This window comes from Protopterus annectens, chromosome 1.part1 (genome assembly GCF_019279795.1).
Source record: "Protopterus annectens isolate FY-2018-M chromosome 1.part1, PAN1.0, whole genome shotgun sequence".
In the NCBI taxonomy this organism is placed as follows: domain Eukaryota; kingdom Metazoa; phylum Chordata; order Ceratodontiformes; family Protopteridae; genus Protopterus; species Protopterus annectens.
In genome coordinates this window covers 949475674-949488097 of record NC_056726.1, presented here as the reverse complement: position 1 = coordinate 949488097, position 12424 = coordinate 949475674, and the positions used below count along the sequence as shown (strand labels likewise).

General features: G+C 44.0%; 1 protein-coding gene across 2 annotated transcripts in view; it reads left to right on the top strand.

Annotated features, from left to right (window-relative positions):
- Positions 1–12424, top strand: part of E2F6 (E2F transcription factor 6) — a 338395-nt gene that overhangs the window by 138839 nt on the left and 187132 nt on the right. For both annotated transcript variants that reach the window (XM_044079134.1, XM_044079140.1), the window contains exon 4: positions 6906–7020. In XM_044079134.1, coding sequence (XP_043935069.1) covers positions 6906–7020 — 115 coding nt within the window. The remainder of the gene's footprint in view (positions 1–6905; positions 7021–12424) is intronic.

The following is a 12424-nucleotide window of genomic DNA, read 5'->3' as shown; positions in this document are numbered from 1 at the left end:
TGCTTGGAAAGTGGATGCTCTGTCCTTCAGCTGGAAAAACCTTTCAGTCTATGCCTTCCCCCTTCTGCCTCTGCTCTCCAAAGTATTACTAAAAATCAAACGGGACAAACCAAGGATGATTTTGATTGCTCCAGACTGGCTGCGCCAACACTGGTACCCCCTCTTGAGCAGTATGTCACGGTTATCCCCATGGCACCTGCCTCAGATTCCTTCCCTGTTGTCTCAACAGGAGAACCAAATTCTGCACCCTCGGCTTCTAACACTTAACCTTGCAGCCTGGCTAATTACATAATCTCTCCTTTACCATCCCTCAGTAAACCTGTGATGGATATCATTTTAGAGGCAAGGAGGCCTAGCACCAGAAAATCCTATGCTGAAAAATGGAAAAGATTCTGTGCCTGGAACCAATCTCAGGGGATGAGCACAGCAGACCCCAATTTACCACAGATTTTGCAATACTTAACTGAGATGCTTCACAAGGGCCTGTCTTTTTTCTCCATCAAAATCCATGCCTCAGCCATTTCAGCTCATTATAACACAGAACCCCCCCCCCCTTCTCTCATCCACTGCTAAAGCAGTTCCTTAGAGGGGCCACAAATGTAAGACCACCCAGGAGAGCTCCAACCCCAGCCTGGGACCTTAACTTTGTTTTGGAGAAACTCACTCTACCTCCTTTCGAACCAGCTGCTACTGCAGACCTAAAATTTCTTTCTTGGAAAACAGCTTTCCTTTTAGCAATCACTTCAACTAGAAGGGTATCTGAATTACAGGCCCTTATGGCAGTGGAGCCTTTCATCATCTTTGATGCGGACAGGGTGTCCCTCAGAACCAATCCATCCTTCATGCCCAAGGTGGTATCCAACGTGGCTCTTAATCAGTCCATTCATTTTCCAACCTTCTTTCCCAATCCACAGAACAAAGGAGAATGGATATTGCATTCCTTAGATGTGCACAGGCAACTCAGATTCTACTTGGACAGGGCTAAACCTCAAAGGAAATCTGAACAACTGCGGGTAGCATTTGCTGCAGGGGCAAAGGAGAAGGCTGTTTCAAAGCAAACTATTTCTAAATGGATAGGCCATTGCATTTATTTCTACTATAAGCACCATGGAACACCTATCCCCCATGGGATCAGACCTCACTCCACCAGGGCTGCATCTACCTCTACAGCCTTTCTCAGAGGCGTCCCTACCAGGGACATCCTAGAAGCTGCTACCTGGAGTTCTGTACATACTTTCACCAAGCATTACCATTTGCCAGTTTTCTCTAAATCCAGAGCTGGCTTTGCCACTGCAGTCTTGCAGGGACTTATAGTTGGTCCTAATGCTATCTAAATTCCTCCTCCCAACCACAGCCTTGGGAATCTACCCAAATGTAGTGACTGCAACAGTGAAACACAAAAAATGTAGTACAGTTGTGTACACTTACCATAAATGTAGATGTTTGGGTGTATTCACTGTTGCAGTCCTGGTTACCCTCCCTCCAGCCCCCTAACTTCTTTTTGCTATACCTGTACTTTCCTTTACTATGCTTAAAAGCCTTTTTGGTGTATTTGCTTTTTTGTTGGAGGTATTTCATTGTACTTTTATATTTAATTGCTCCCCATTGGGGGGGCACCTGACATCTGGGTCCACAAAAACTGATGTAATGGCGTCGGCTGCATGTTTTATACCCCTGACGACCTGACGTCATGGAAAAAGGGACAGCAACCGACGCAGGACCCAAGACTTTGTTAATCAGGCCAACTGAGGGCTACCTGCAAGCAGATAACCAAATGCAATTACTGCAGCAGTGAATACATTCGAACGTCTACATTTATGGTAAGTGTACACAACTGTACTTTTTCTCTTTTGGTGAAACCTTGCATACTCTTGGGGAGCATTTTCACTGGGAAAGCCAGGATTGCTCTGACTCTAAAAAGTGGCTTAGGGATTTCTTACTCCTGCTCCAACACAGGCCTTTAGCTATCCTCCCTGTACTGGACATTGTTGATGATGCCTTTTCAGAATCTAGCTTGGCCCCCTGACTCTTTACCTCCTGCTGCCAGAAAACCTGATAGATATTACAGGGTTCCTGACTCTCACAAGTTCCTTTTTAAAAATCCTACTGCGGATCCTGAGACTGTTTCACAGGGACCCAAGGGCATTAAAGCTACTACTGCCAAAAATCCTACCCCCTCTAATAGAGATTCCAGGGCACTGGATAGATGGGGGTAAGAAGGTATACACTTCTGCAACCTTGGCCATTAGGGCCTTAAACTGCCAGTTTCATATGTTAAAGTATCAGCAGCATATTATTGGATTGCTTAAACAGATATCGATTTTGACTCCTGACTGTGCTGAAAATAAAGATTTACAGGATTTAATGCATTCTGCTGAACAAGTTGGAAAACATACTTATCAATGTGGTTTTGATTCACTTGAGGCATCTTGCAGGGCTGCTGTCACTGGGTCTGTACTTAGAAGGCATGCTTGGCTTAAGGAGCAATCTTTGCCAGATCATGTTAAAGCTAAATTGCTGGATGCTCCCTTAAACCAAGACCGCCTGTTTGGCAACAAAGCAGAAGTAGTACTTAAAAAGATGGAGAACAAAGCTAAATCTATGCAAACTGTTAAACATTTCCTGCAAGTACAGCCTCCCAGATTTAGCAGGCATTGGCCCTCTAAAAATTGGTCCTTTCTTGCCTCTTAGGCCTTCTCAGTCCAAACCCAGAACCAGCACAACACCCAGGCTTCAGTCCCAAGTTACTCACAGGGCTAAGCAGTGGGGGGGCTCCCACTTCCAAAGCAGGGAGTGGTAAGATCCCCCCTATGGTAAACTGTCTCAATGACTTAACTTTAACTCTTCCAAGCCCTGCACAACTGACTGTTCCCTTAGGGGGATAGATTGCCCTGCAGGCAAAAAATTGGGAACTCATTATCCAGGACAAATTGGTTTTAAATATAGTTTCCCAAGGTTACAGATTCCACTTTCACTCCTTACCAACTCCAAACGGTTGGTCAGACCTACCCCCAAATCAGTGGGCGGAGGCTCAAAAGCAAATTCTCACTCTCTTAAGCAACAGGGCTATTCGACCTGTTCCAGAAGAGGAACAGGGGACAAGGTTTCTACTCAAGAGTTCTCCTGGTGTCCAGAAAAGACAACTCCTGGCGTCCTGTACATGGACCTCTATCCTAAACACATTTTTGGTGATTCCAAAATTCAAGATGTTAACTCTTCACCAACTGCTTCCTATGCTAGGCAAAGATGCCTGGATGGCAACACTGGATTTAAAAGAAGCTTACCTGCACATCCCAATAAGGGAATCCTGCAGAAGATACCGCTGCTTCAAAGCAGGCCACATGCATTATCAGTTCTCTGCATTGCCCTTTGTCTTATCTACTGCACCCAGGGTATTCACAAAGTGCCTAGCTCCAGTCATTGCATTTTGCAGGCAAAGAAATATCCAAATATATCCTTACCTGGACGATTGTCTAATTCGGGTAGAAAACCAGGACATACTATTGAATCATCTGGCGTTTGTACAGAAATTGCTAACTTCCTTGGGGTACACTATAAACAAAAAGAAATCACATCTCGTACCCTGCCAACAAATTGTGTTCCTGGAAGCAAGCTTGAACACAACTCCCCGATGGCTTTTCTCACACCAGAAAAACAAGTTCATTTGACAGCCTACTTCAAACTACTGGCCACAAAGACCCAGCGATCTTCAAGAAAAGTACTGCAAGCCCTGGGGTTCATGACCTCCTGCATTCTACTAATCCCATATACAAGACTACTTATGAGGAAACTGCAATGTTATCTAAAAAGCCTATGGTGTCAACATTCTCAGGATCTAGAAGCAATGCTTCCTATCATTCCTTGTCTACAGATAGAGTTCCTTTGGTGGGCAGACACCTGTCACCAAAACAAGGGATTGCCATTCACTCTACTCCCTGCCGCCCAAACCCTAACAACAGACTCATCGGACTATGCATGGGGGGCTCACTTGGCAGGGAAGTACATTCAGAGCAAATGGAACCCAAGTCAAATGCACCTGCACATCAGTCGGAAAGAAATGTTAGCTGTACAGAATGCTCTGACGGCCTTCAAAGACCACATCCTTCCAGGACAATTGATGGTAAAGACGGACAACACCACTGTTATGTGGTACATAAACAAGCAGGGGGGAACCCACTCATACCCTCTCTGAAGACTAGCCATGGTTCTGTGAAACACAGCCTTGAGCTACCAAGTGCACCTACAGGCTCAATTCCTGCCAGGAAAGCTAAACACACTGGCAGATGAACTAAGCAGAAATCCCATGGACACACACGAGTGGAAACTGGAGCCAAAGATATTCATCATGTTGAGAAATAAATGGGGGAGCCCAGATATAGACCTGTTTGCCTCCTCCCAGAACTACCAATTGAAACAATTCTGCACAAGGACTCCCCACAAACAAGCTTGGAAAGTGGATGCCCTGCCCTTCACCTGGAAAAAAAACTGTCAGTTTATGCCTTCCCCCTCTGCCTTTCCTCTCCTCTCCTCTCCTCTCCAAGGTACTATTAAAGATCAAACAGGACAAACCAGGGACGATACTGATTGCACCAGACTGGCCACACCAACACTGGTACCCCCTTTTGTGCAGTGTTGGCATCATGGCACCTGTCTCAGACCTCTGTCCTGCTGTTACAGTAGGAGAGCCAGATTCTGCACCCGCAGCTTCAAACCCTGAACCTGGCAGCCTGACTAATTACCTGATCTCTCTGTTACCATCCCTCAGTAAGCAAGTGTTGGATGTCATTCAGGAGGCAAGGAGGCCTAGTACTAGAAAATCCTATGCTGAAAAATGGAAAAGATTCTGTTCCTGGAACCAAACTCAGGGGATGGGCACAACAGCGCCCAATTTACCTCAGGTTCTTCAATACTTAACTGAGATGCTGCACAAGGGCCTTTCCTTTTCCTCCATCAAAATTCATGCCTCCGCCATTTCAGTTCATTACAACACAGAACCACACCTCTTCTCTCATCCACTGCTGAAGCAGTTCCTCAGAGGGGCCAAAAACTTAAGACCATCCAGGAGAGCCCCTACTCCAGCCTGGGACCTTAACTTTGTATTGGAAAAACTCACTCTACCTCCTTTTTAGCCAGCTGCAAAATGCAGAGTTGAAATTCCTTTCTTGGAAAACAGCCTTCCTTTTAGCCATCACTTCAGCTAGAAGGGTGTCTGAATTGCAGGCCCTCATAGCAGTGGAACCTTTCATCATTTTTCATGCGGATAGGGTGTCCCTCAGGACCAATCAAGGTGGTATCCAGTGTGGTCCTTAATCACTCTATTCATTTGCCAACCTTCTTTTCTAATCCACAGAACAAAGGGGAGTGAATTCTGCACTCCTTAGATGTGCACAGACAACTTAGACTTTATTTGGACAGGACTAAACCTCTCAGGAAATCTGAACAACTGCTGGTTGCATTTGCTGCAGGGGCAGAGGGGAAGGCTATCTCAAAGCAAACCATTTCTAAATGGATAGCCCATTGCATTCATTTCTGCTATAAGCACAATGGAAAGCCTATCCCACAGGGGATTAGACCACATTCAACCAGGGCTGCATCTACCTCTACAGCCTTTCTCAGAGGTGTCCCTACCAGGGACATCCTAGAAGCTGCTAACTGGAGTTCTGTACATACCTTCACCAAGCATTACCGTTTGCCAATTTTCTCTAAATCCAGAGCTGGCTTTGTCACTGCAGTCTTGCAGGGCCTTCTAGCTTGTCCTAATGCTATCTAATTTCCTCCTCCCATCCTTAGCTTTGGGAATCTACCCAAATGTGATGACTGCAACAGTGAAACACGAAGAACATAGTACAGTTGTGTACACTTACCATAAATGTAGATGTTCGAGTATATTCACCGTTGCAGTCCTAGTTACCCTATATATATATATATATATATATATATATATAGATATGTATAGATATAGATATATTTAGATTTGCTTCCCATTATGGAGGCACCTGACATCTGGGGCAAGAAAAACTGATGTAATGGTGTCGGCTGCATGCTTTATACCCCTGACTACCTGACGTCATGGAAGATGGGACAGCAACCAACGCAGGACCCAAGACTTTGTTAATCAGGCCGAATGATAACCCAAATGTGTTGACTGCAACAGTGAATACACTCGAACATCTACATTTATTGTAAGTGTTCACAACTGTACTTCCTCTAGCTGTTTTCACACTGAAAGCTACTGGATATGCCAGACATTGGTAGGAATGATGGGGAAACAGAAGATAGTTTTGGATTAGGTAAAGGAGGGTAGACCATGCTGAGCAGTATTTGACAATAACTGGAGTTTGTAGTGTGTGCATTGACATTTGGTTCAGAGGCGTTGACTCTGTGGTTGTTGTGCACCCATAAGTGTTGTATCCTTTTTCTGGGAACCTTATGTGCAGAAAGACACACAGGTGGCAGCCTACAGTGCAAAAAAATGGCCAAGGAGGTGCTCAGAACATGCAGCATACAGTAGATAAAGGACAGAAGAACACAAGCAGTAATCCTTTGAGCTCTTCTTGGGGTTATTGTTGGGTATCTTAGCACGCTGCTTAATGCTTACAAAAAATAAAAGACTGAAAGGAGAATGTGCGTATCTGCTTTGGGGAGAATAACAGTAGATAATAAAGTATTGGAGTCTTTGAATAACTTTTAAGCAAAGAAGATTGATTAAGTGAAATAGTAATGATTGATTTCATGGAGCAGGCACATGAAAGTTTTACTAGAGCGGAACAGCTGGAATTTTTTATTGTGTGTTTGTGGGGGATGTCTTGTTACTGTAAATTGAGGAAGTTGGAGTAAATGTTAAAAATTGCAAGAGTGTCATTGTCCTCCGTTTATTGGTAGTACAATCCTTGACAAATGCTTACATTAGCTTATGTAACATATCATGATATTCGTGGTATTGAAGCATTACATGAACAGATTGTTGTCGTCATTAAAGCTCCAGAAGAAACAAAACTGGAAGTACCTACTCCCAAAGACGTGAGTACCATAAATCGGTTATGTTGCAAGTAAAGCACCATATAGGCAAACTTTATCATGCAATTTATTTTAGCTTAACTGCCTAGAATGATTATAGGGAGCCAGTGGCATTTAAGCTACAGAATGTTTTCATTGCACCTTGTATGGTTAAGAATTACATTTATACCCATTTTATTCTAATTTCAGACCATCTCAGTATATTTGTATGTTGTTAAAAAAAGTTAAATGTATAATTGCTTTGTATTTTACATTTATCTACTAAGCTTATGAAAGTATCAATGCAGCTCCTTGCTTGCTTGTATCTCCACATCTGTAATCACATCTGTTGTACCTCCTGTGCTATTTTAACATATTCTTTTTAATAGGGTAGGCCATCACCTTAATATTCAGTGATTTCCTACCTTTGCCTCTGATGGCCCAAGACAGGATAAAATCTGGAGCTTTTGGGATATGACTGGCGACCTCAGCTCAGTAGGAACAAGGTGCATTTCACTCTCTCTCCCCACTTCCATCCCCTTTTTTATTCAGGAGTACCTTAAGTATTTGTGCCTGCATTTTTATAACCATTATTAAATTACAGCTTAAACAGTGACATGGGTACACAAACATTAATGTAAAATAAGCTGTAATATCAATTTTTCATGCACAGTATGTTTCATTTTTAGCAATTGTCATTCACTTCAACATTACATAAATTTTGTTCAGTTCCTTCCTTCCTTTAAACCTCACTCCTCCTGAAAATCATTGTGCATGCATTGTTCCCACAGATTTCATTTACTTTTATGTAATTTGCTCTTTCCTTTTTCTGTGGACCCCACTTTTCGTTTGTATCTCCTTTTTACAATATTCAGTACTTCAGTTACATTTTGATTTCCATTTTCTAGTAATTTTTTTTTCTTGCAGCCAGTAGCATTAAACTTAGGCCTTACTATGTTTAGGCTTTTGTCTTTGGCCCAGCTCAAAGTAATAATTTCCTTCATCACAATGATTTACTACCCTGTTATTTTTGACAAAACACCTTTTAGAGAATTTTTAAAATCTCATGATATATTACATTCCCAGTTACCTCTCTGTTTTCCATCACACCTCCAGCATTTAATGTCTATCTGAGAAAACAAATTTTCAAGCAAAACCTTCAAGATTTTTTTTTCTGTTTTGCGTGCTTGGGAGCCATGCAGATGTTTTTCCATTATTCCTTGGTGAAGTACCTTTCCACTTGCATCTTTAGTTTGACCTGATGTTATCCATGTCTTCATTCATCACCACAGGGTCAAAGGATCTGACATCAGATCCGAGCTGGCAACATTCAACAGATGGATCCAAGGCTCTGGCTCCTCCCTCTCCCACAATGCTCTGCTGCCCTCTAATCTCCAGATCTCGTTTTCTGTGCTTCCTCTGCAGGTCTCCGGTCCTCAGTGGCTCCGACGCAGCCCCTGACTACTGCAGATCTGGAATTCCAAAGTCTTGGTCCGGCGTCGGTTGCTGTCGCCTCTTCCCTGACGTCAGTGCGCCAGGGGTATATATAATGCAACCAACGCCATTTTCTTCAGTCTTTCTTGCCGCGCGGTGCCCGAAGCAGAAGCAGTTCGCAAGTGCCGGTCGGCCGACTCCTGAGATTTTCGAATTCGAATTTCAGACCGAAGTCTTCTATAAAGCTAAGTACCCCGTTGGGAAAACTTTTCTTGCCTCAGACCGATGTCAGAAAAAGTTAACAATTGTATTTCTTGTGGGACGCAAATACCTCATAAGGATTTTCATTCTTATTGCATACCTTGCCTAGGCCCAGACCACGATGTCACTACTTGTCGGTTTTGTGCTAGGTTTAATAAGCGTACTATTAAAAGGCGCTTTGATTTCGCACGACACTACTTCGGTAGGAAATTTAACTACACCATGCCGTCGGAGCAACCGACTACCGGCGTGCACAAAAAAATGCAGGGATAAGGACAGACAGCCCAGGCCTAAGCCAGATTCCAAGGCCTCGGCTGATCCGGTCCTCAGTGTGGCTCCGACGCAGCCCCTGACTACTGCAGATCTGGAACCCGAGACCGCTACGGAAATTTTGATCAAATGTACCAGGCCGACGCAGCCTTTTACTTCAGGCCCTTCCGACGACTTTGCTACAAAAGACGTCAGTGCTACAGAAACGCCATCGGTTTCTGAAGGCGTTTTCAGAGCGACGACTCTCACCATTAAAACGTTTTCTAAGTCAAAGACTCCTAAATCTAAAAGGACTGCACTTCAGTCTCCTGTTCAAGGCCCCATGCCTAAGAAACAGATGCTCAAAATGGCTGAAGATTTGATTTCTTTAATCAGGGGTTCCCAACCCCCTCCTGACAAAAGGCTTAGACAAGAGGAAGATTATGCATCCTCTGAGCAAATGTCCATTTCTTCAGACTCTTCTGAGGACCAAGACTACTCCTTCTCTCCTTATGAAGATTCTGAGGACTCTATTCCCTCAGCTTCTCCTCCTGAAGACTACTCCTTTGGGGAAACTTTACACATTATGAGGGAAGATTTTCACTGGGAAGGTCAGGACTACTCTGATTCCAAGAAAAGGCTCAGAGAGTTTCTTTTACTCCCCCAACACAGACCACTTGCCATCCCACCAGTTTTGGACATTGTGGATGATGTCTATTTAGAATCCAGTTTCAACCCAGACTCTCTACCTCCTGCTCCGGCTAAGCCTGACAGATACTATAGAGTGCCTCATTCCCACAAATTTCTTTACAAAAGCCCTGTAGCTGACCCAGAGACTATCTCACAGGGTCCCAAGGGGGCTAAGGCTTCTATGGCTAAAAACCCAGTACCTTCTGAGAGGGATTCCAGAGCACTAGACAGGTGGGGGAAAAAGGTTTACACCTCAGCCACACTAGCTATGAGGGCACTGAATTGTCAATTTCACATGCTTAAGTATCAGCAATTTCTAATCTCTCAGTTAAAGCATAGAATAACCTCTCTCCCTCAACAATCTGAATTGAAAGAAGTACAGGATCTGTTGCATGCCACTGAGCAGATGGGCAAACATACCTTACAATGTGGGTTTGATTCTTTGAAGGCCTCCTGCAGAGCAGCTGTCACTGGGTCTGTTATATGTAGGCATGCTTGGTTAAAGGAACAAACCCTGCCTGATCAGGTTAAAGCAAAACTACTGGATGCTCCCTTACAGCAGGATGTTCTTTTTGGAGTTAAAGCAGAAGAAGTTTTAAAGAAAATGGAAGATAAGGCAAAATCTATGCAGACAGCAAAGATTTCCTACAAGTACAACCCCCTCGCTTCAGCAGAAACTGGCCAACAAAAAATTGGTCCTTTCCAGCCACTGACAGACTACAGAGGGGTAAATACAGACGCCCAAGGGGCAGAGGACAACCACTAACCCAGTATAAACCTCGCCAATGGGGCTCTACAACACAGATGGGAGGAGAAGGCAGGTCTCAAACCACCAGAAGGCAAATTCAATGACTTGCACCTCATCCAACCAAGCAATACTCTCTTGGCAGCCCCCTTGGGGGGGGACTCGCACTTTTTGCAGACAACTGGCACATTGTCACAAAGGACAAATGGGTCCTAGACATAATTTTACGAGGATACCGATTCCACTTTCACACCTTGCCAATGAAAAGAGGAATGCCAAACCTGCCACAAAATCAGTGGGCAGAGGCACAAAAGCAAATTACAGCTCTCATGGACATGACAGCCATTCAACTGGTACCTACTCAAGAACAAGGCCAAGGATTTTATTCAAGACTCTTTCTAGTGCCCAGAAAGGACAATGCCTGGAGACCAATTCTGGACCTTTCAATTCTAAACACTTACAAGTACCCAAATTCAAGATGCTAACGCTACAGCAGCTACTTCCCATGTTGGGCAAGGAAGCATGGCTAGTAACGTTGGACCTCAAGGAGGCATACCTGCATGTCCCTATCAGACAAAGTTGCAGAAGATACCTCCGTTTCATTGCAGGTTCAACCCATTACCAATTCTCTGCACTGCCCTTTGGCTTATCTACTGCCCCCAGACTTTTCACAAAATTCTTGGCACCAGTAATTGCATACTGCAGACAAAGAGGAATTCAAATATATCCATACCTGGATGACTGCCTCATCCAAGCAGAAAGCAAAGACATTCTCTTACATCATCTGGCCTTTGTAAAGCATCTACTAAACTGCCTGGGGTACACAGTAAACGAAAAGAAGTCAAAACTAGTACCCTCACAAAAAATGACATTCCTGGGTGCCAGCTTGAATACAACGGCCCAGAAGGCTTATCTTACGCCAGACAAGCAACTACAACTGACTCAATATTTCAGGACAATGGCAACAAAGACCCAATTAACTGCAAGAAAAATTCTGCAGGCTTTGGGCTTCATGGCATCTTGCATACTAATAATACCATTTGCAAAGCTGCATATGAGGAAATTACAGTGGTACCTAAAAAGCGTATGGTCTCAACACAGCCACAGCTTGGACACAATGATATCTCTCATTCCCTGCCTACAACAGGAATTTCTATGGTGGTCACAGGCATGTCACCTCAACAAGGGTCAGCCTTTCACCTTGCCCCAGCCAGGCAAACTATCACAACAGATGCTTCAGACTACGCCTGGGGGGGCACACATGGCAGGACAATGCATTCAAGGCCTATGGACTGCATATTAAAGAAATCTGCACATAAATCAAAAAGAGATGCTAGCTGTACAGAAAGCTCCGACAGCCTAAAAGGATCTATTACATCCAGGACAACTTGCAATAAAGACGGACAACACCACAGTAATGTGGTACATAAACAAACAAGGGGGTACACATTCTTACCCTCTATGCAGGCAAGCAATGACCTTATGGAACACAGCTCTGGCCTACCAAGTCCAGTTACAAGCTCAATTCCTGCCAGGACAGAAGAACACATTGGCAGATGACCTCAGAAGAAACATCAAGGATCCCCACGAGTGGAAACTAGATCCACAAATATTTGCAATGTTAACTCAAAAATGGGGCCTTCCAGACATAGACCTGTTTGCCAGTCCTCAAAACTATCAACTGACAAAATTTTGTACAAGGACATTTCACCTTCAAGCTTGGAAAGTGGACGCTGTCTCTTTCAGTTGGAAAAACCTGACAGTATATGCCTTCCCTCCATTGCCTCTCATCACAAAGGTTCTTTTGAAAGTCAAAAAGGAGAGACCACGACTGATTCTCATAGCCCCAGACTGGCCATGCCAGCACTGGTATCCGCTATTGAAAAATATGGCCCACAGCCCACCATGGATATTGCCTCAAATCCCCCATTTGCTCACACAACAAAGCAATCAGATTCTTCACAGCCAGCTCAAAACTTAAAATCTGGCTGCATGGCAAATCATCTAAGCATCCAACCAGCTCCTCTTTCACAAGCAGTTCTGGATGTT